This window comes from Chiloscyllium punctatum, chromosome 42, assembly GCF_047496795.1.
Source record: "Chiloscyllium punctatum isolate Juve2018m chromosome 42, sChiPun1.3, whole genome shotgun sequence".
NCBI lineage: Eukaryota > Metazoa > Chordata > Chondrichthyes > Orectolobiformes > Hemiscylliidae > Chiloscyllium > Chiloscyllium punctatum.
This window is the reverse complement of record NC_092780.1, coordinates 28,972,106-28,995,205: the sequence shown is the minus strand read 5'-3', so window position 1 is coordinate 28,995,205 and position 23,100 is coordinate 28,972,106. Positions and strand designations below refer to the sequence as shown.

General features: G+C 40.6%; 1 protein-coding gene across 6 annotated transcripts in view; it reads left to right on the top strand.

The window, feature by feature from the left end:
* Window positions 1–23,100, top strand: part of LOC140465853 (anion exchange protein 2-like) — an 89,472-nt gene that overhangs the window by 23,910 nt on the left and 42,462 nt on the right. For all 6 annotated transcript variants that reach the window (XM_072561708.1, XM_072561706.1, XM_072561705.1 and 3 more), the window contains 4 exons: window positions 7,160–7,227; window positions 10,077–10,266; window positions 10,384–10,519; window positions 17,860–17,950. In XM_072561708.1, the coding sequence (XP_072417809.1) occupies window positions 7,160–7,227; window positions 10,077–10,266; window positions 10,384–10,519; window positions 17,860–17,950 (485 nt within the window). The remainder of the gene's footprint in view (window positions 1–7,159; window positions 7,228–10,076; window positions 10,267–10,383; window positions 10,520–17,859; window positions 17,951–23,100) is intronic.

Genomic DNA, 23,100 nt, shown 5'->3' with positions numbered 1-23,100 from the left:
AAGCATCATCGGGAGAATAAGGAAAAGAAAATAGAAAAGAATTGGCATAGTGCCAATGTTCTATAGTTTAATTTACATAAATTATCAGTGTCTGATCATTGTTGGCTATGTGACTATCACACTGTACACTGGATAATCAGATAAGATCAATAGTCATTCAATGCAGGGTATTATTTCCCTTGTTTAATTCATCATTTGAATAAATTTAATATTGAATCTAAATAAAGAGTTTGGGATATCACAGTGCCATCTGGGAAAACTCGATGATATACAGTTCAGTATAAACAGGATGCCACAGGCTTTAATTATTGGTGTCTTTACTATCAACAAATGACAATGGAAAGACTGAAGTGCTTCAGTTTATGGTAACTACACTAACATTCTAGATAAACTGCAATCACTTACTGTCTTAAATCAAAATGACAGAAGGAAAAAAGCGATGCAGATTGAAATTACCTTTTAGTTATATCAGAAACGGCTGCTGGAGGTACTTTGGATACTGCAGGTAAGGCAATTTCTTCACTGGGTCCTGAGAAATATTTGTCTACATTACTATAGGCTGGAAGAATAGACGAGCTGACTAAATAGGCTAAGGAAATAAATCAGAGGATCTATTCGGCGCAACGGGTAAACGCATTTTTGGGTAAACGCATGTAAGATAAGATTATATGAATGCGTTTTCCAAAGCTTCAATGCCTAGTGGGTTCTGGAACTCTCTGTTGTGTTTTGAACAATGTGAGGGATTCTGTGCTGTTTAGTTCAAAGAGCTTTTATTTTTGATATTCACCCAAGTGACTACAGCTCACATGTGGGTTTTGACAGGCCTATGATGAATAGGTTCTCAAACCTGGTACTATTCTAATAAACCTCTCCTGCACTGCTCTTATTGATATCCATGCTGAGTTGCGCTATGCAAAACTGAATGCAATTCACCAGTTGAGACCTAACCAGAGTTTTGTCGTCGTTAAGGATACCTCATATTCAAACAATAGTTCCAATGACTGTAATTAGTAAGGCAGGCCCTGCAATATGTCTTGCAAGGAACTAACTGTAGCCAGGGGCTTGCTACATATTGTAAAATATGACTATCAAGAGAACATTACAAATCTTCGTCGGACGTGAAGTCATAAGCCATGGTACAGGGAGGAACAAACAGAAAATGATGATCAATCAGTTTCACAAGTACAATGTGACAATGGGGGAAGCAGTGGTAAACCAATTCTTTTCTTGGACTGTCGTTACATATCATTAGGACTCTGAAGAATTGTTCAGCAATAGTACAGTTTACTTGAAATATAAAACTAAACAATGTAGTGAATTTCACAATGGTCTGTATCACTGTAAAGATCTCACAGTTAGGACATGTCGGGGAAAATCGCAGGTCCTGTTGTGCAATTTTAATTCCATTTACTTGAATTGTCAAAAAATCTACTGCATCGATAATTTTCCAATGTACTCTGAATGGTCTCACAAAATTTACTTCACTGACTAGAAGTTTCAAAATGGTTGTTGTGTCTCGTTTGAAGAAAATAGTGAGATGCAGTGTATGTTTAATCTGATGCCTTGCTGTGTTTATCAGTAGTGGTTTGCCTACTAATAGACAGTGGCATTTCTGTTCAGAGAATGTGGCCATCACTGGCAAGACCAGGACTTGTTGCCCACCCTTCCTTGCACTGGAGAAGGTGGTCAGTTGCTTTCATGAACTGTGGTCCACCTGGTGTATGTATAGCCACAGTGTTATTAAGGAGAATTATGAAAGGCATTGATCCAGCAACAGTGAAAGATGATGGTGTATGACTTGGAAGAGAACTTGCAAGTGATGGTTGCAGCTGCTGTCGTCCTTCTTAGTGTTAGAAGTCACAGATTTGGAAGATGCTTATGAAGGAGCCTTGATGAGTTGCTACAGTGCAACTTGTAGATACAAACATAGGGAATACTGGAGAAACTCAGCAGTTTCAGATTTACAGTGTTTTGTCTTTATTGTAGGTAACACACACTACTCTGCCTGTGCATTAGTGGTGGAAGAGCTGAGTGTTTTAGGTGTGAATCAAGTAATACTTTGGTGTGGTGCTTTTTGAGCATTGTTGGAGTACACCCGTACAAGCAATTGGAAAGCATTCTATCACAAGCTGACTTGTGCATTATAGATGGCAGACGGTTTTTGAAATAAAAGAAGTTTGTTACTGATCCCAAAATTCCCAGACTCCAACCCGTTGTGAGAGGAACACTTCCTATGTGGCTGGTTCAATGATGTTTTTGCTTAATTGTAAACTCCCCTCCCCCAACCTTTCTTCCTCCAGGCTGGCCTCTTCCATCGCCAATCCCTAACCACCTGATGCCTGGAGGAAGGTTGCCTCATCTTCCACCTTGGGACCCTGCAACCACACGGGATTAATGAGGAATTAACCAGTTTCCTCATTTCCTCTCCCCACACATTATCCAAGTCCCAAGCCTCTAACCTGGCACTGTCCTCTTGACCTGTCCATCTTCCTTCCCACCTACCCACTCCACCCTCCTCTCTGACCTATTACCTTCCTCCCCCACCTTCATCTATCTATCATAAGACCAACTACCTTCCCCCTCAAAACCCCACTACCCTCCCATTTATCTCTCAGCCCCCCTGGCCCACAAGCCTCATTCCTGATGAAGGGCTTTTGCCTGAAAAGTCGATTCTCCTGCTCTTTGGATGCTCCCTGACTTGCTGTGCTTTTCCAGCACCACACTCTTGATTCTGATCTCCAGCATCTGCAGTCCTCACTTTCTCCTACTTAGTAGCCCTAGAATGATGCAAGAATGTTATAGGTGATCGAGTTCACAAAGAATAAGCTAAGACCAATGAATATACCATTGAAGACAGCTATAGAACCAGGAGAATCTCCAGGACACTCAATTAAACTCAGTCAAGTGTTTTTCAATATCTGAGCCAAACAAAATGACCCATATTAACATGCCCATTAGGAGCAGGAGTAGGCCACTTGGTGCTTAAGTAAGCTCTGCTATCTATAAGATGGAGCAGGATTGGATTACTCTACATTTCCATTGACCATCAAATAAACCTTCATCCCATTACTTCTGTCTTACTTCTGTCTTTAAAATATCCAAATACACTCCTCTTTGAGGAAGACAGTTCCAAACACTCCCAATGATATCTGAGAAAGAAAATTGTCTCATATCTGTTATAAATGAACAAACAGTGACCTCTAGTTCTAGATTTTCACACATGAGTAAACATGCTTTCAACATGCACCTTGTCAAGACCCCTCAGGATCTTATTTGTTTCATTCAAATCATCTAAATCTTTTGAATTCCAGCTGACGCGAACCTAGCCTGTTCCACTTTTCCTCAGAAGCTAACCAGCCTATACCAGGCATTTAATCTAGTAAACCTTCGCTGAACTACTTCCAGTGCACGTACACCTTTCCCTAAAAAGTGACCAATACTATATACAGTACTCCGGATGTAATCTCACCAGTACCTTCTATAATTTGAAAGATAACATCCTTACTTTTGTATTCAATTCCCCTTGCAATAAATACCAACGTTCTCTTAGCTTCCCTAATTATTTTCTGTACCTGCAGACTCTTCATTTCAACTCATCCATGCTAACCAGATATCTTAAATAAATCTTGTCCCATTTGCCAGCATTTGGCCCATATCCTTCTAAACCAGAAATCTAAATATGGTACATCTGCTGAGTTTCCCTTATCCACATCATGTGTCATTTAAACAAAGAACTTCAATAAGTAGTTGAACAAGTCATATTGATTCTGTGATTATCGAAAACTTTCTAACAATCCCCTTATAAGATCTTAAATAATAGCTTTTAAAATCTTCTCTAAGACAGGTATTACTCTAACAAGCCTTTAGTTATCTGCTTTCTGTCTCCCTCTGTTTTTGAACAAAGGAGTTACATTTGCTATCTTCCAATGTAACGGAACCTTTCCTGAATCTAGGGAATTTTGGAAAATTAAAACCAACTCATCAACTATCTCACTAGCGCTTTCTTTTATGATCCTAGGGTGAAAGTTTTCAGGTATGGGGACGTAACAGCCTGCAGCTACTATAATTTGCTCAGTATCACTCCCCCTCCTTTCCATTTTCTGACTATTTCTGGGATATTATTTACATTCTTTATAGTAAAGGCCAATAAAAAAAATACTTATTCAATTCAGCTATCATATGCTTATTTTTCATGATTAGTTCTGCGGACTCATTTTGTATGTGACTAACATTCACCTTGTTAAATCTTTTCTTTCTGAAATGTCTCTAGAAATTCTTACTATCTCTACATATTTTAGCTAGCTTTCTCTCATACTCTAATGTTTCCCTCCTCCTTAACCTTTTACTCATTCTTTTCTACTTTTGTATTCTTGCCCACTCTGCTGACCTGCCATCCAGCATTTGATTAACCGAATTTTGGATTATCCGATCACAAGGTCCCAGTGTTTGGCTAATTATGTTATCCAGCATTCGGTTATCCGGCATTTGATTAACCGAATGATATATTCCCCGGCCGTGTTCTTCTGATAATCAAGTTTTCTCTGTATATGCTTTTCTTTAAATTTGATATTACATTTAACTTCCTTAGTTAACTACAGATGATTCACCCTCCCTTGGGAATTTGGAGGATTTGATCTATAGGGAGGGGCCGAACAGGCTGGGGCTGTTTTCCCTGGAGCGTCAGAGGCTGAGGGGTGACCTTATAGAGGTTTACAAAATTATGAGGGGCACAGATAGGATAAACAGACAAAGTCTTTTCCCTGGGGTCAGGGAGTCCAGAACTAGAAGGCATACATTTAGGATGGGAGGGGAAGAGACCTAAGGGGCAACTTTTTCACACAGAGGTTGGTACGGGTATGGAAAGAGCTGCCAGAGAAAGTGGTGGAGGCTGGTACAATTGCAACATTTAAGAGGCATTTGGATGGGTATATGAATAGGAAGGGCTTTGGAGGGATATGGGCCGGGTGCTGGCAGGTGGGACTAGATTGGGTTGGGAAATCTGATCGGCATGGATGAGTTGGACCGAAGGGCCTGTTTCCATCTGTACATCTCTATGACTCTATAAAATGTATATATTATTTTGAAATAACACTTTAAATGGCTGCCATTGCATCTGTATTGCCCTATCCCTTACCCTAATTTACCACTTCACCTTATCATGAAATTTCTAATCATATAATGAAGCTTTTCAATAAGCATCTCAGACAAAATGTCACAAATTGACTTTCTTTAACCAGTTTCTGTCATTGACATTGTTTTTATGGAAACATAGATCCTATTTACAGGAAATACATTAAGGAGCAAATTTCCTCTATGCAGCAGTCATAATTTCTTCTGGCTAATTTTCTGACCTCACTACACATGCTTCACTGAAGAAAATTTCTCCCTCTGTCAGTACCTATTTATCTAAAGAGTTACCAGTGATTATGGAGAAACAAGGCGAAACAAGGAAAAACAGGAATGAAGAGTAAACTATGGTAATGGCATTAGCAACAGTGTTGGTCGCGACAGTGATCTAGGAATTCTTAGAACTGGCGGTAACAATGCAGCAGCAGCAGCAGCAAAGAACAGGCAATGACAACGGCTCAAGTTCATAGGCTGGCCAGGGTGATGCAGCAGGACCAACTTGAATTGGGTTGGTCAGTGTTCCTATACAGATTGATTTCCAAGCATGTCTCTAGTCCAGGCTATCCAATAAAGTCATCAATATCAGGAGTCCTAGTTGTAAAGAGACATACAGTTTTGGATTATGATTTCCTTTGTCCTCAAACTGAATCTCTTGAAATACATATGAACTTCCCATGATGCAGTCTGAATTATTAGCTTCTCTGTCTCAGCTCAGTTCTGCTAGTGATGTCATTTCTTGTTTGAAATCATGTTACAATGAATCGTAAGAGGTTTGTTGAAAAACAAATCTTAAATGTCCCTAAGCAAATTTGCATGCATTTACTTTGTGTTATGTTCAGTTAGACTGAGGAAAACAGACCAGATGTGAAAAGACACATTTTTACTTTATCAATTTTAAGCAAAGTATCAGTGAAAAAAATTACATAAATCTGAAAACTATCATTGAATGATTAACCAAAATATTCTAATCATGACACTCAAGAATTTGCTTCCTGATTAACAATTTATTCTATAAATTGGGCTGCTCCTTGTCGAAATATCATGGCTAACAGTGTCCTCCATCGTGATGCTATACACAGCCATCATTTATTCCATAGAGTTTAATCACATTCTACATCTTTCTATTCTAAATACTTGGACACTGTTTGGTGAAAGTTTACTGAAAGTCCAATCAATGATAGTAAGCTCCATAAAGATAGGCAAAAGTAATGCAAAATGAAGAAATTACACCCAGTAATGTTTAACTGCGTATCAACATAGAAATTATCTTTTAGAAATTTCAGCTATTCAGATTTCACTGTCCATTGTTTCAGAAGAAGGAATTAAAATAAATGGGTGAACATCAAAATAGTGGACAAAGGAGTGACTTGTGAATGAGTTAAACTCTCACCCACTTATACTGGCAACAAATAGTGTGAAGCTGCAAAAGTCTCTCACTCAACATTCTGGTTTGTAGGGAGAGGTAATAATTAGTATGGAAAAGGACAGAGAATTTAAGGCAAATAATATTCTGCTGAAGCGGTCAGTGGCTTCGCCCCTGCATCCCACTCTGGGGCAGTTATTCATGGAAGGTACCACTATAACATAGCCGAACCTGTAAATCCTTCCAATGCACTAATAGCAGACAGTAAGAGCAGAAGGGTCTTCTGCTCAGTCATGTTTGATGTGGCATGGCATCCCTTGAGTTGTAGCCTTTGGCAACAGGCCAGTTATCTGTTCTAGGACAACCTAGCTATGGATACTGACAAATGCGCATTATTTCTGCATATGAATCATGAGACTCAAAAGGTCCCTCTAAACCTAATCCAAGAGAAGGGGAGAAAAGGAAATTAATCAGAAATTATATCCAGTATTTGATATATATGTTTAGCTAGTTAGTTAATACAGTGTAAGAAAAGACATAAAATAAAACAAAAATTGAAATGTTTGAAGTTTAGTCAAAAGTCTGATGTTCCCTCAAATGGAAAACATTAAAACATTTTGTCTGTTTTTTTTAAATTGTTCATCTGATGTTGATTCTGTTTTTGATTAGGTCCTAGAAGGAGTCAAGATAAAGCTGGCAGAGAGCCTACAGGTCACAGAGAATACAATTACAAGCAGGTATAGTTTTACTAGTGCCAGAACGGATAAAGGCACATCCCATCTCCATCAAACCTGTAAGGTCATCCTTATTAACATCTGAGGTCTTGTGCCAAAACAGTCAGGGCTGTCCTGCAGACCTTTGAAGCAGTAAGTTGACATTGCCATACTGACCAAATTATACCTTTAGCCAATGTCCCAGATGGCTTCATCAATATCCCTGAATAAGTCACGTCCCACAAGCAGGATAGTGGTGGTGCCTCAATGGTGTACAGTCAGGATGAAATGACCCAGTGAATCTTCAAAACTGGCTCTGAACTGCCTGAATTCTCATTGCATCAAATCAAGCATGGCTAATGAAATTTCTGACTTGGCCTCCTCCAAACTGTTGTAACACACAAAAGAAACACAGAAGGTGATCTGTGTTGTAGTCTTTGATGTTCATCACTAAACACCAATGTTTGCCAACCTAGCAGAATCCTGAAGGACACAGCTGTCAGACTGCACTATGGCACATGAGAGAACCCTCAAGTCAGAAAAGCTCAATTGACACTATGATCAGCAAACCACTTGTCCAAATTTGTCCATCAATAACACTATTGGTAGGGGTGACTACTGTGATCCTATCTTCATATAGAGATGTCCTCTTTGTGTGAGATAATACAATCACCACTGAGTTAAATGGAATAGATGCAGAATAAAACTAGTTGCTAAAAACTAAATAATGATGAGGTTGTGAACTATGTGCAACAGTAGCCAAATTGTATTTCACAAAACTAACCTCATGTCCCAGTATATCCCTCATTCTGCTATTACCATCAATGAAGGGGAGCACCTTTGTACAATGGTTAATGTTTTGATTCTGATGTGACTCTTCAAGCAATGAGTCACATTGGGAAATGTATTCTACAGTTCTGTCAAATTCCTCACTGAATTTAGAAACTTAGCATTTAATATCACTTACTGATCATTGCATGTATACAATGTGGAGTTTCATTACCAATTAAAACCTGAAAAACTAAGAAAGTGCAACATCAAGCACATGTACAAACACAGGCAGTTAGCTTACAAAGAAGGGAAAAGGGAGTGATGTCCAGAACAGACAGGCAGCTAAAAGCAGTTGCAGCTTAAATTTGTTGAAGCCCTTAAGCAATGAGAGGGACGGCTGACTGCCAGCTGTTTAGCTGCTGACCTATTTCCACAGCAGTAACAACGTTTTCAGGTATTCTTGAGGTCTGCATGAACAGCTGTTCTTTCACTCAGAATTGATACTTTAAGATGATGAGAGAAACAGGCAGAGAGAGTTCCTTCCAGTTTTTCCTGACAAATCCATCTTTCCTCATCTTCGCCCTCTACAGGGCAGAAAAAGCTATACACAAAGATTAACTTGCATATTCCTCAGTGCGCCCATTTTTTGCCCAAGTTGAATTCTCCATAGACATCCCCAAATCTAAGGAGGATGTGCTGGCCTTGGAGGGCGTCCAGAGGAGGCCCTTCGTGAGTGATCCTGGGAGAGAAATGCTTGCCATATGCGGAGCAGTTGAGGATTTTGGGTCTGTACATAATGAAGTTTAGAAGTATGAGGGTGGTATTTCATTGAAGTTTATCAAATACTGAGAGGTCCAGACATGGAGAAGATGTTTCCTCTGGTAGAGAGACTATGTCCCGAAGGCATAGCCTCAAAGTGAAGGAACTTTAGAACTGAGATGAGGTGAAATTTCTTCAGCCGGAAGGTAGTTAATCTGTGGAATTCATTGCCGTACAAGGCTGTGGAAGCCAAGTCACCAAGTGTATTTAAGACAGAGATAGACATTCTTGATTGGTAAGGGGATCAAGGATTATAGGGTGAAGGCAGGAGAATGAGGTTGAGAAATATATCAGCCATGATTGAATGACTGAGCAGGCTTGATGGGCCAAATGACTAATTCTACTCCTATATATTATGATCTTTCATCACAACATGTAACTTCCAGAAACATTTGGAATAATCGGGAGCTACAGATTTTAGTTTCATTGACCTTTTTAGACGATACCAATTTTGGCTCAGACTAGATCCTTGTTTATTGAGCATTTCAATGACCTTAGCCTGGTCAGGCAATCATAGCAACCATTTTAGGTGAACATTTGTCTTTTTTAAAGCCATGTTTTAGTCCCTGAGAGACTCAAGTATTAAAGCCAAATGATAGAAGTTAAATATTTATCATCCATTTTCCTGACAATCATAACAGTGTTTAAATTTTCCTCAATGAGGATATTCTCCTGTTCTTTCATTGCAGGAATCCTGTTATCTCCCAATTAGCAAGGCTCCTTTAATTATTTATTATTTGTACCATTATTCACCATTATCTCCAAAAAGCAGCATTTTCCTGTTTCTCCATTTAATTGTTTATCTCATTGAAGGAGTTGCCTTGTGTATTTCTGTCTCCCAGTGAGGAGAGTTCCTGAATCCATTATTACAATGAACTTCTGGTCTCTGAATTTGCAAAGTATATCTGCGCAAGAGGATAAGATCGTTTTCACTGAGGTTAATCACGGTGACTCGAAAGTACTCTGCACACCTCCACCTGTGAAAACTTGCACAATTTATGATAACAATCACTTATACCCCTGCTTTTAAATTGCCTAAATTCTACAACCTTAATGGTAGGAAAAATGTAAAGCACATCCATGTTGTATACTACTCCAAGCAACGATAACAGCATCACTGGGAGAGATTTGGAGTGCAAAGTTTTGAGAACCAGCCTGAATCTGATGGATGTTACTATATCCAGTAGACTGTGAGGGCATTAATTAGAATGCTGTACCTTCAGCAAAGAGAATGATGATGCTCACCATTCTGTGTCACTTCAATCCCTATTACGGTATCTCAGATACCTCAGGTATTTGTTGAATTTGATGAACTGAAAATGGATGAAGCCAAACATCAATACTGGCAAGAGACTGGACGATGGATAAAGTATGAAGAGGATCTGGACAAGGATACAGACCGATGGGGTAAAGCGCATGTCCCTTCTCTCACCTTCAGGAGTCTCCTGGAACTCAAAAGGGGCATCAGCAAAGGTAGGTATATCTGCCAATGTAATCACCTAGTCCAATGCTAATCTGATGAATTTCTGTTCTACTTACAAGATACGTTTGCAAAAGCCAGTCATAAACGTTGTTTGTTTTCATTCATAGGTGCTGTTCTACTAGACCTGAAGGAAATCACATTTATTGGTATTTGTGTTAACATAGTCGAAGAGATGATTGCCAAGGATCAGATGAGGGCAGAAAATAAAGTCAGTGTGCTGAATGTATTGCTGCAGAAACTTAGGTAAGTTGACCACATTTCCATACGATTCCTAATACTCAGGGTGAGCTGTCTGCAGCTACCTATAGGTTCATTATAGGGGGTAACTGTGAAAGTAGAAAATAATTACTATAAAGGTAAGAAGCTTAGTTTTAAGCCCTCCAATCTATTGAGTAACATTTCTGACTGACATGTTAATCTAAAGAATTGTATTGTTTAAACTGGGACTCCTCATTACTGCTTAGAGACATTAGTAGGCTTCACCAACTCTATTTAATTTATTTGCAAGAAACATTAGGAAAGAGGTTTTGCACAATATACACTGATAATTTGCCCTCTTTGTGCCATTAACCCCTTCAAGCCATTAAGCTAATGAGATCTACAAAACGAGCAAGGCACAAACATCTGAAACCTTGTTAAATGACATTTCCGAATAAGTTAATGGCAGGTGGATTGATTAGCCTTTTGGTAATTTCTGACACAGTTCATCCCCAGCCTTGACCAGCATTGAGCTCTATTTTTATCCTTCTCACAGCAAATCCAGGCATCACTAAGGCTATCAGCAGCATTAGCATTGTATTCAAACACAAAAAAGCAACCCCATGGCTTGGTATATCCCCTTCTCTGTAATCACCATCAAGCCAGGGATCAACCATGCTATGCAGCAGGCAAGCATCCCTGGAGCAGCACCAGGTATACATAAAAATGAGGTTTCAATCTGGTGAAACTACAGCACAGGATTTCTTGAATGCCAACTAACAGAAGCAGCATACAATAGACAGAACTAAGTGATCTCACAATCAACAGATCGTATCCATGCTCTGCAGTCCTGCTGTACCCAGTTGCGGACAATTAAACAACTCACTGGCGGGGGAGGCCCCACAGATAACCACAATGATGGGGGAGCCTGGCACATCAGTGGATCAGAGAAGATAAAAGATTTTGCATGCATTTTCAGTTAGAAGCACTGAGTGGATAATCCATCTCAGCTTCCCCCGAGGTATCACAGTTAGCCAGCCTTCAGGCAATTTGATTCATGCCATGTGATATCATGGAAAGGCAGAGGACATTGGTCATCGAAAACACTCCTGCAATAGAACTGAAGACTTATGTTGTACTCCCATCTAAACTGTTCCAACACAGCTACAATACTGACATATACCCAATAATGTGCAAGATTTTCCAGGGATGTCCAGAAACACAAAGCAGGACATATCCAGCTCCACCAATTACCGCTCCATTACCCTGCCCACAATCATCAGCAAAGTGATGAAAAATGTTGCTGACTGTGCAATCAAGTGGGACTTGCTTGTCAATAACTTACTCATTGATACTCAATTTGAGTTCTGCTAGGGTCAGCTCCTGACCTCAGTACATGACAAAAGACGGGAACTCCAGAGGTGAGATGAGAGTGACATTAAGGTGGCCCTTAACCTATTGTGGCATCAAGGAGCCCTGTCAAGTCAGGAATCAATGGAAATTCAGATAAATGCTACACTGGTTGGAGTCATGCATAGTCTAAAGGAGGATGATTATGGCTTTTGGAGGCCAATCATATCAGTTCAGGAGACGTCACTGCTCTGCAACTGAGTTTCTTATGGCAGTGCCCTAGGTCAAACACATTTAACTGTTTCATTGTTGACATCAAAAATTCAGAAGTGACGTTGGTTCCTAATGAACGCACAATCTTTAGCACATTTCAAGTATGGACAAAAGAGCTGGATTCCAAAGGTAAGGTAATGGTGACTGCCCTTGACATCAAGGCAGCATTGACTGAGTGTGGCATCGAGGAACCTGAACAAAACTGGAGTCAATGGGGATCAGGGATAAAGCTCCGCTGGTTTGAATCATACCCAGCACATGTGAAGATGTCTGTGATTGTTGAAAGTCAGTCCTTTCATTTCCAGGACATCTCTGCAGGAACTCCTCAGGATGGTCTCTGGAGCCTATCCAACGTCAGCTTTCTCAATGATCGTCACCCCAGGATCAGGGATCAGGGACTTTTGCTGATGATTGCACAATGTTCAAGACAAATTGTAACTCCTCAGATTGGGATGCAGAAATATCCATGTGCAGAAAGCCCTGGACAAGATTCAGGTTTGGGCTAATAAGTGTAAGTAACATTCACGTGACAAAAGTGCCAGGCAATGGCTATCTCCAACAGGAGAAAAAAATAACCATTTCTTTGAGTTTCAATAACATCACTGAATCTCCCATGAGCAAGGACCTGAGAATTACCAAGGACAAGAAACTAATAAATATTGCAACAGGAGGCCAACAGGCTGGAAATTCTGCAGTGATTAACTCACCACCTGGCTTGTGAAGCCTTGTCCACCATTCTCAAGTTGCAAGTCAGGAGTGTGATGGAATGCTCTCTCCACTTGCCTGGATGAGTGCTGTTCCAACATCACTTGAAGCTTAATGCTATACAGCACAGTGCAGCCCAGTTGGTAGGCAACCACCATCTGCAACATTCACTCTACACACACGGTCAGCTCTGTACCATCTACAAGACGCACTGCCGCAACGTAGAGGATTCTGAACAACACCTCTTCAAAACCCATGTCCTCCACAACATAGAAAGACAAGAGCTGAAGAAGCATGGGAACATCACTCTCTCAGCTAAGTACCAACCTGGCTTGGAACCATATGATCGCTGGATCAAATTTTGGACATCCCTTCTCAACAATGTTTTGAGTGTGCCTGCATCACGTGTACCTCAGGAAGTTATATCAATATCATCAAGGGCAATTAGGGATGGCAAAAAAGTCAACAATTCATCCCACAAAAAAATCAAATAGACAAATAAATGAAAGTTGAAATCCATATTTCTGTCAGAGGGAAGCAGGTGAGAATCACAATTGATTAGATTAGATTACATTAGATTACATTAGATTAGATTACCTACAGTAAACTGGCCAAAAATATAAAGGAGGATAGTAGAGGCTTTTTTAGGTATGTGAAAAGAAAAAAAATGGTTAAGACTAAAATTGGGCCTTTGAAGACAGAAACGGGTGAATTTATTACGGGGAACAAAGCAATCACAGAAGAGTTGAATTGGTACTTTAGATCTATCTTCACTGGGGAAGACACAAGCAATCTCCCAGATGTAATAGTGGCTGAAGGACCTGAACTGAAAGGAATTTATATTAGGCAGGAAATGGTGTTGGAGAGACTGTTAGGTCTGAAGGCTGATAAGTCCCCGGGACCTGATGGTCTGCATCCCAGGGTACTGAAGGAGGTGGCTCTAGAAATCGTGGATGCATTGGTGATCATTTTCCAATGTTCTATAGATTCAGGATCAGTTCCTGAGGATTGGAGGGTGGCTAATGTTGTCCCACTTTTTAAGAAAGGAGGAAGAGAGAAAACAGAGAATTATAGACCAGTTAGTTTGACCTCAGTGGTGGGAAAAATGCTGGAGTCAATGATAAAGGACGAAATTACGACACATCTGGATAGCAGTAACAGGATAGGTCAGAGTCAGCATGGATTTATGAAGGGGAAATCATGCTTGACTAATCTTCTGGAATTCTTTGAGGATGTAACTCTGAAGATGGACAAGGGGGATCCAGTGGATGTAGTATACCTGGACTTTCAGAAAGCCTTTGATAAAGTCCCAGATAGGAGGTTAGTGAGCAAAATTAGGGCACATGGTATGACAGGCAAAATATTGACATGGATTGAAAATTGGTTAGCTGACGGGAAACAAAGAGTCGTGATAAATTGCTTCCTTTCGGAGTGGCAGGTGGTGACCAGTGGTGTGCTGCAGGGATCAGTGCTGGGACCGCAGCTTTTTACAATGTACCATAATGATATAGATGAAGGTGTTAAAAGTAATATTAGCAAATTTGCTGATGACACAAAGCTGGGTGGCAGTGTGAAATGTGAGGAGGATGTTAGGAGAATACAGGGTGACCTGGACAGGCTAGGTGAGTGGACAGATGCATGGTAAATGCAGTTTAATGTGGATAAATGTGTGGTTATCCACTTTGGTGGCAAGAACAGGAAGGCAGATTACTACCTAAATGGAGTCAAGTTAGGTAAAGGGGCAGTACAACGAGATCTAGGTGTTCTTGTACATCAGTCAATGAAAACAAGCATGCAGGTACAGCAGGCAGTGAAGAAAGCTAATAGCATGCTGGCCTTCATAACAAGAGGAATTGAGTATACAAGCAAAGAGGTCCTTCTGCAGCTGTACAGGGCCCTGGTGAGATTGCACCTGGAATATTGTGCGCAGTTTTGGTCTCCAAATTTGAGGTAAGACATTCTGGCTATTGAGGGAGTGCAGCGTAGGTTCACGAGGTCAATTCCCCAAATGGCGGGACTATCTTACGCTGAAAGATTGGGATGACTGGGCTTGTATACGCTTGAGTTTAGAAGGCTGAGAGGGGATCTGATTGAGATGTATAAGATCATTAAAGGATTGGACACTCTGGAGGCAGGAAGCATGTTTCCGCTGATGGATGAGTCCCGAACCGGAGGACACAGTTTAAAAATAAGGGGTAGATCACTTAGAACAAAGTTGAGGAGACACTTCTTCACCCAGAGAGTGGTGGGTGCATGGAATGCTCTGCCCCAGGAGGCTGTGGAGGCCGAGTCTCTGGATACTTTCAAGAAAGAGTTAGATAGAGCTCTTAAGGATGGTGGAATCAAGGGTTATGGGGATAAGGCAGGAACAGGATACTGATTGAGGATGATCAACCATGATTATAATAAATGGTGGTTCTGGCTCGAAGGGCAGAATGGCCTACTCCTGCACCTATTGTCTATTGTCTACTGTGTGCAAACAGGCCCTTCGGCCCAACCAGTCCACACCGATCCTCCGAAGAATAACCCACCCAGACCTGCTTCCCTCTGACTAATGTACCTAACACTATGGCCAATTCACCTGACCAGCACATCTTTGCATTGTGCACCTGGAGGAAACCCATGCAGACACAAGGAGAATGTGCAAACTCCACACAGTTGCCCGAGACTGGAATCGAACCCGGCACCCTGGCGCTGTGACGCAGCCACAATTAAACCTCTGTTCTCCAGTTCATAAAATAATCTTGACTGTGCACAGACATCATTTGAAAATGCAGTTTCTCAGCCTGTACGTAGTATGGTGGATTCCTTTTCTGTCCTCCCCATCCACACACTCCCCTCCCTGACGCACAATGATTCCTTCTCTCTCCAGTAAAATCAGCAATCACCACACTCCCCCCCCCCACCCCGTGTTACTAATATTGGCCAAACTGCACCTAGACTGAGGATCTGATCCCCAACTGAATTGTCTCATCTGATTTCAGATTGTGTATCAGTAAGTGCCAAAAAGAAAATGTGAAGTGAAACATTATACATTCCAGAGAAATAAATAATCTTTTTCACCACCCTAAGGCTGGTGTAAGAGTTTTGAAATTTTAAACTGATGGGTTTTCCCCATTTCAATATGTACTTAAACATGCATTAAAATTATGAAGAACATGCTAGGTAGATATCTTGAGGTAATTAAAATTAATAAGTTAATTTTATTGTTCATTTATTCAGTAAAAGATACCATTATTATTAAAAAGGTAAAATCCATCCTGAATTATGAGCATATAGGCAAATAGCTTAAACTAATTGTGAAGTGAAATTGGAAACCAATTACAGTTCTTAGATGGGGGGGAGTTACAAATTTATGCATTTGTGATATTTTATACATTCGGATGTTAATCTGGAAGTTCTGGGGTTGGAGCGTAGAGGATGGGCATTCTGTCTGAACTAATTTACTTGTTCTCTTTGGCGTTGTTGCATGAAGCAAATATCCACATTTCACAGTTTTTTTTTCCTCAAAGCTGATCATTTTTGCAATACCAGGCACAGCACTTTTAAAGAGACAGAGGGAATATTGGATTGAAGTTATAAGACTGACAGTGTTATTCCAAAAAGAGAAAAATATAATATGTTAGAAAAGGAAAACTAAAGGAAGTTGGACAGGTAGAACAATGGTTAAAAAAAAACAAATTTTCAAATTTATAATAAGTGTAATAATAATGTAAATCAGCTCTTACCAAGTGCTTTGTTGCAGCTTTCTCTGTTTAATACATGAATTGTGTGCGATACCTGATGCTCTGGGGAGACAGGGGAGATCAGCAAATGAGAGAAAGTAGCAGAGCCAATTAATGTACCAGAGTCTTGAAATGTTTACCAGGGATGAGTGAAAATCTTATGCTGACAATTGAATTGCTTTCGCCCTAAAAGTAGGACAAAATATGGATGAACAACTTTAAGTTAGTATAGATTTGTTAAAAATTGTGTTAGTCTAACTTGTTTTTGATGAAGTTCTCAAGGTTGGAGGAATAATGTTTGGTCAGGACTCCTACACTTCTTCAAAACATTGGCATGGAACCTTTTAAATCCACCGAAGAAAGCAAACAAGATCTCATTTTAATGTACTGCATCTGACTGTCAGCCAAGACTTTTATGTTCCATCCTTTGAAGTGGGTTGGAACCCATCACCTTTTGACTCAGAATTAACAGTGCTACTGACAGAGTCACACAAATAAAGGAGTGGAGGAAAGCAAGAAAATTATCTTAAATCATTGAATATGTTGGTTAATCCTCAACTGGACTGTTATGTTCAATTCTAGCCATTATAGTTTAGGGAGGACCTCTAGGCTTTAGCGGTGGTGCAGAAGAGATTGACTGGAATGGGACCTGAGTTGAAGGATTAGAATTAAATGGAGAGAGTGGAAAACCTGGGGGTTGTCCTTTATGGCAAAGAAAATTGAGTAGATATTTGATAGAGGCATTCCGACTAATGAGTAGCTTTGATGGAGTAAAAAAAGAGAAACTTTTCCTCAAATGAAAGAAGAGCCAATATTCAAAGTTAAGATGAATGACAAAATGACTAGAGGTGACATAATAAAAGCGACCTTGATACAGTGGAGCGTTGTGATGCACGATCTGAAAAAATGGTACAAACAATTTCAACAGTAACATTTAAAACGTGGCTAAATACTTGAAGAGAAGAGATTTACAAGGTAATAGGGAAACAGCAGAAAGGTAGGATTAAAGTGAAAGAAAGTACTGCAGATGCTGAAGATCCGAAACAAAAACAGAAAGTGCTGGAGGAACTCAGCAGATCTGGCAGCATCCGTAAAGAGAAAACTAGAGTTAACCATTTGAGTCCATTGACCCTCATTGGACATCTCTATCACAGAGACAACATAGGCATCGTAGGCTGAATGCCCTTTTCTGATGCATCTTCTGTAATTCAATAGGTATAAATAGCAGACAATAGAAAACAATTTCACTAAATAAATATACTGCCAGTTTTTTCTTGAAATACGTGTAACGTTTTATATCAACATACAATAAATGATTTGAATGTTTTATAGTCAAAGGCACCAAATGATTGAAGATGATGGAGCCCAGCTTACTTCAAGTGAACACGATGTTGAAACCCAACTCCATTCCCCAAGAAAAGAGGCAAGTCAGCATTTCAATTCCAAATTTGGTTGATAATGTTCACTACCAGGGAGCTTGTTTTAAAGGATTTTATTTGGATCTATGAGCAAAACATTCAGAGATGTTTATCAGTGGTGAAAATGAATAGTCCAACAAGTTCAACATAGAAATACAGATCACAATCTAAAAAAGACTTAAGTGTAGTGTTTCTTTCATAGTAAGAGTTATTTGCAAAATGAGTTTGGATTTTGCACTATTGCACCCAGGAGCATTAGTGTAGTCTAATTGGGAAAGCACTATGGAATGTTGTTCGAGAATGTAGTAACTTCCCATTTACACATTTTTAATTTTAGCTGGATGTGCAAAAAGATTATGCTATAACTGAAGAGTCCAATTCTGCCACTGAGCATCAGCAGTTTCCAAGGTTGAGATTACTCAGATTATTAAGAATAAATCTCAGCAAATCTTGAAATAAGTTAAACTCACTTATCAACTTTGTCTTGACCATCCAACACAACCACAGACATTCAGTGGCAAACCAAATCCCTAAGAACATCACACAGGAATGAAGCCAGCAGGATGTCACAGTTACTCCCTGAATAAATACTCTTGTAGCTATTGTCTAACTACCTGCCCACTTACCCACTTTCATGAAACATAGTCAGTTTTACAAAATGCACGACCTAAGAAATTTCAAAGGCAATGATGTATCTACAGTTTAACCAAAAGAAACTTTACATTCTATGATTACAGGACCTGGTGATCTTGCCATTGCTTGTCCATTAGAGAATTGGCTTACATAGCTATTAGAAAAGAAAGACTCCTAACTCCATTCAGTACGGTCATTCTAGGTTTTACCAATGAGGCTAGCTACACCAAAGTCATTAACCCAGCCCCAGAATATGATAAAATCGCATGGTTTTGTCAATGGATAACTTATTACTACAGTCATTCCCTCAAAAATGTGAGAGTTTCATTCCTGTGCTACCCTGCACTATACAAAAATCACGCAATACAAATAACACTTAAAGTGTTGGCAATCTAATCATGTTATAGCCAAAACACATTTTACATGTTCACATTTTAGGACCAGCGTTCCCAATTCACCAATCACATTACAGCCAATTCACATTAAACAAAAGACATATTATCACAGAACTGACTGTACTTATTGACATAGCACACTGTAAATTGAGCTCCACTATTTTCAGGGTCATAGCAAATATTAATTCTTTTAAAACGTACACCCTAATTTACCTGACTTTTGGCCCAAAGTGAATAGAGACCACATTTCTGTACAAACTAAAAATTAATATTTATTGCAAGTAGTTAGCCTATAGATTCAGGTGGCTAGATATAAACCATTGACATATACCATGACTAACAAAGGTCTCATTCCTTTATAACTCCCCTGACACACAAACAAAGCTTTCTTCTGTTGTTTAGACCCTTTGGTGTTCAGTTACCTTCTCTGGATGCTCCCGCTGGTTTGTAAATAATAAGAGTGGCTTGTTCCCTTGCAAAATGACTCTGATTTATCAATTTAGAAGTCAAAACTCATAGCAACTATTGCAGGAAAAGTAACTGGTTTGTGAAATAACTCCACAGAAGCTGGTATCCCATCACCAAGCCACCCTTTATTTATATGTGGCAAGTCACTGACACTGATCCAGCTCCCTCAGAGCCAGCCCTGAGAATGAACAGGATGTCTGACACTCCTGTTCTTTTTTTTAAGTGCTAATTTTTTTCCCCAGCACCCATGTTGTGTGTGTGCAGGTGTGAGACACAGTGAGAGACACAAGGTGTACGAATCTCTATTCAATTTCCACCACCAGGAAGATAGGAAAACACCCGAGTAGCCAGTGACAAGCACTGCCCTTCAAACCACAGGGCAATGCTGTGTGATCAAAACAGTGAAGGGGAGGGTAGGGACTAAATCAAAATAGAGTTGGAGGGGGAAATAATGCACTCCACTCCCTGCGGCGCCCACCTCTCCCTGGACACCCCTGTTCTTATCGGTTAGTCAGGGCTCCCTGATTGGACCAGATTAACAGCCCTGATCATGGAAGTTCGATTCCATGAGGTCCACCTTGCTGAACTCATTACAATCACTAACGTTTGCTTCAGGTTTAAACTGGGTTTTTGACTGCAGAGAACAGAGAGCTTATGGGCTGCCTTTCCTCTCTCTCTTTGCCTCCCCCTCCCCCTCTTCTCTCTCTCTCTCTCTCTCTCTCTCTCTCTCTCCCTGTCTTTGTAACTTGTTTCCAGCTCCAATCTGCTCAGCCAGTTGAGAACCAACCATACAGATGTTAGTCAGCAAAGAGTCTCTCTCATTGTTGTGGTCCACATCTGAACAAAAAACAAACAACAGAGGTAAGACTAGGAAAGAGGACCTGTTCAGGGACTATCAGGGGCTAGGAACCAAAGTAAAGAACAGGTCCTCAAGAGTTATAATCTCTACATTACTGTCTGAGTCATGTGCAAATTTGCATAGGGACTCAAGAATAAGGGAAATATACATGTGGCTAAAAGAGTGGTGCAGGAAATGGGTTCCTTTTCATAGGGCACTGGCATCAGTTTTTGGGACAGGAGGGATCTGTACTGTTGGGACAGTCTCCACCTGAACTAGCAAAAACGGTAGATAGGGTGGTCAACAGGACTTCAAACTAGAAAGGGTTGAGCAGGCAGGGAAGGGAAGGATAACATTCCAAAAAGTATAATGACCAATAGGAAGCAAAGTTGCAAGTGAACAACTATGGGGGTGGATTCAAGTCCATTGAAAAATATGAAAAAAAATGAAAAGAAAGGAGAACTCAGGAGAGGATATTAAAGTCTCCAGCACACTAAATAGGACAGAGTGTTTGGAAAAGGTTCGGAATCAAACTTCAAACACACCAGACAAATGAGTAACAATGAGAAGAGAGACGGTTAATACAGAACTGAAGGTATTGTACAAATCGAAATTGGCAGGAATGATGTGGTCAGCATCACGTAAATGTGGCTGCAATGGGATCGGGATTGGGAGCTGAATATCTATGGATTATAAAACCCATCGAAAAGACAGGCAGATGGGCAGAGGGGGTGGGGTTGCCTTGTTAGTAAAAACTGAAATTAAACAAAGAAGGGTCAGATGATGTAGAATCTGTGTAGGTAGAGTTGAGAAACCGCAAAGGTCATAGAGTCATAGAGTCATAGAGATGTACAGCATGGAAACAGACCCTTTGGTCTAACCGGTCCACGCCAACCAGATATCCCAACCCAATCTAGTCCCACCTGCCAGCACCCGGCCCATATCCCTCCAAACCCTTCCTATTCATATACCCATCCAAATGCCTCTTAAATGTTGCAATTGTACCAACCTTCACCACATCCTCTGGCAGCTCATTCCAAACACGTACCATCGTCTGCGTGAAAAAGTTGCCCCTTAGGTCTCTTTTATATCTTTCCCCTCTCACACTGAACCTATGCCCTCTAGTTCTGGACTCCCCCACCCCAGGTAAAAGACTTTGTGTATTTATCCTATCCATACCCCTCATAATTTTGTAAACCTCTATAAGGTCACCCCTCAGCCTCCGACACTCCAGGGACAACAGCCCTAGCCTGTTCAGCCTCTCCCTGTAGCTCAGATCCTCCAACCCTGGCAACATCCTTGTAAATCTTTTCTGAACCCTTTCAAGTTTCACAACATCTTTCCGATAGGAAGGAGACCAGAATTGCATGCAATATTCCAAAAGTGGCCTAACCAATGTACTGTACAGCTGCAACATGACCTCCCAACTCCTGTACTCAATACTCTGACCAATAAAGGAAAGCATACCAAATGCCTTCTTCACTATCCTATCTACCTGCGACTCCACTTTCAAGGAGCTATGAACCTGCACTCCAAGGTCTCTTTGTTCAGCAACACTCTCTAGGATCTTACCATTCAGTGTATAAGTCCTGCTAAGATCAACTGGTCAAGGTAATCTGAGGTAACCTTCTTCGCTGTCCACTACACCTCCAATTTTGGTGTCATCTGCAAACTTATTAACTGTACCTCTTATGCTCGCATCCAAATCATTTCTGTAAATGACAAAAAGTAGAGGGCCCAGCACCAATCCTTGTGCCACTCCACTGGTCACAGGCCTCCAGTCTGAAAAACAACCCTCCACCACCACCTTTGAGCCAGTTCTGTATCAAAATGGCTAGTTCTCCCTGTATTCCATGAGATCTGACCTTGCTAATCAGTCTCCCATGGGGAACCTTGTCGAACGCCTTACTGAAGTCCATATAGATCACATCTACTGCTCTGTCCTCATCAATCTTCTTTGTTACTTCTTCAAAAAACTCAATCAAGTTTGCGAGACATAATTTCTCACGCACAAATCCATGTTGACTATCCCCGAATCAGTCCTTGCCTTTCCAAATACATGAACATCCTGTCCCTCAGGATTCCCTCCAACAACTTGCCTACCACCGAGGTCAGGCTCACTGGTCTATAGTTCTCTGGCTTGTCTTTACCGCCCTTCTTAAACAGTGGCACCACATTTGCCAACCTCCAGTCTTCCGGCACCTCACCTGTGACTATCGATGATACAAATATCTCAGCAAAAGGCCCAGCAATCACTTCTCTAGCTTCCCACAGAGTTCTCAGGTACACCTGATCAGGTTCTGGGGATTTATCCACTTTTAACCATTTCAAGACATCCAGCACATTCCCCTCTGTAATCTGGACATTTTGCAAGATGTCACCATCTATTTCCCTACAGTCTATATCTTCCATATCCTTTTCCACAGTAAATACTGATGCAAAATATTCATTAAGTATCTCCCCCATTTTCTGTGGCTCCACACAAAGGCCGCCTTGTGGGCCTCCAAATAATAGTTAGGATTTGGGGCATAAGAGATAGAAAAGGCGTGTAAGAAAGGCATGGTTACAGTGATCATGGGGCTTTGAGTAAGCAGGTGGACTGGGAAAATCAGGTTGGTAGTAGATTTCAAGAAAAGAAATTTGTGGAATGTTTATAGTTTTATTTGGAGCAGCTTGTGGTGGAGCCCATTAGGGAACAGGAAATTCTGGATTTCGTGCTGTGCAATGCGGAGCTTGATGAGGAGCTTAAGGTGAAGGGACCCTTCGGAGGCAGTGACCATTATATGATAGAATTTACTTTGCAGTTTGAGAGGGAGTGGGT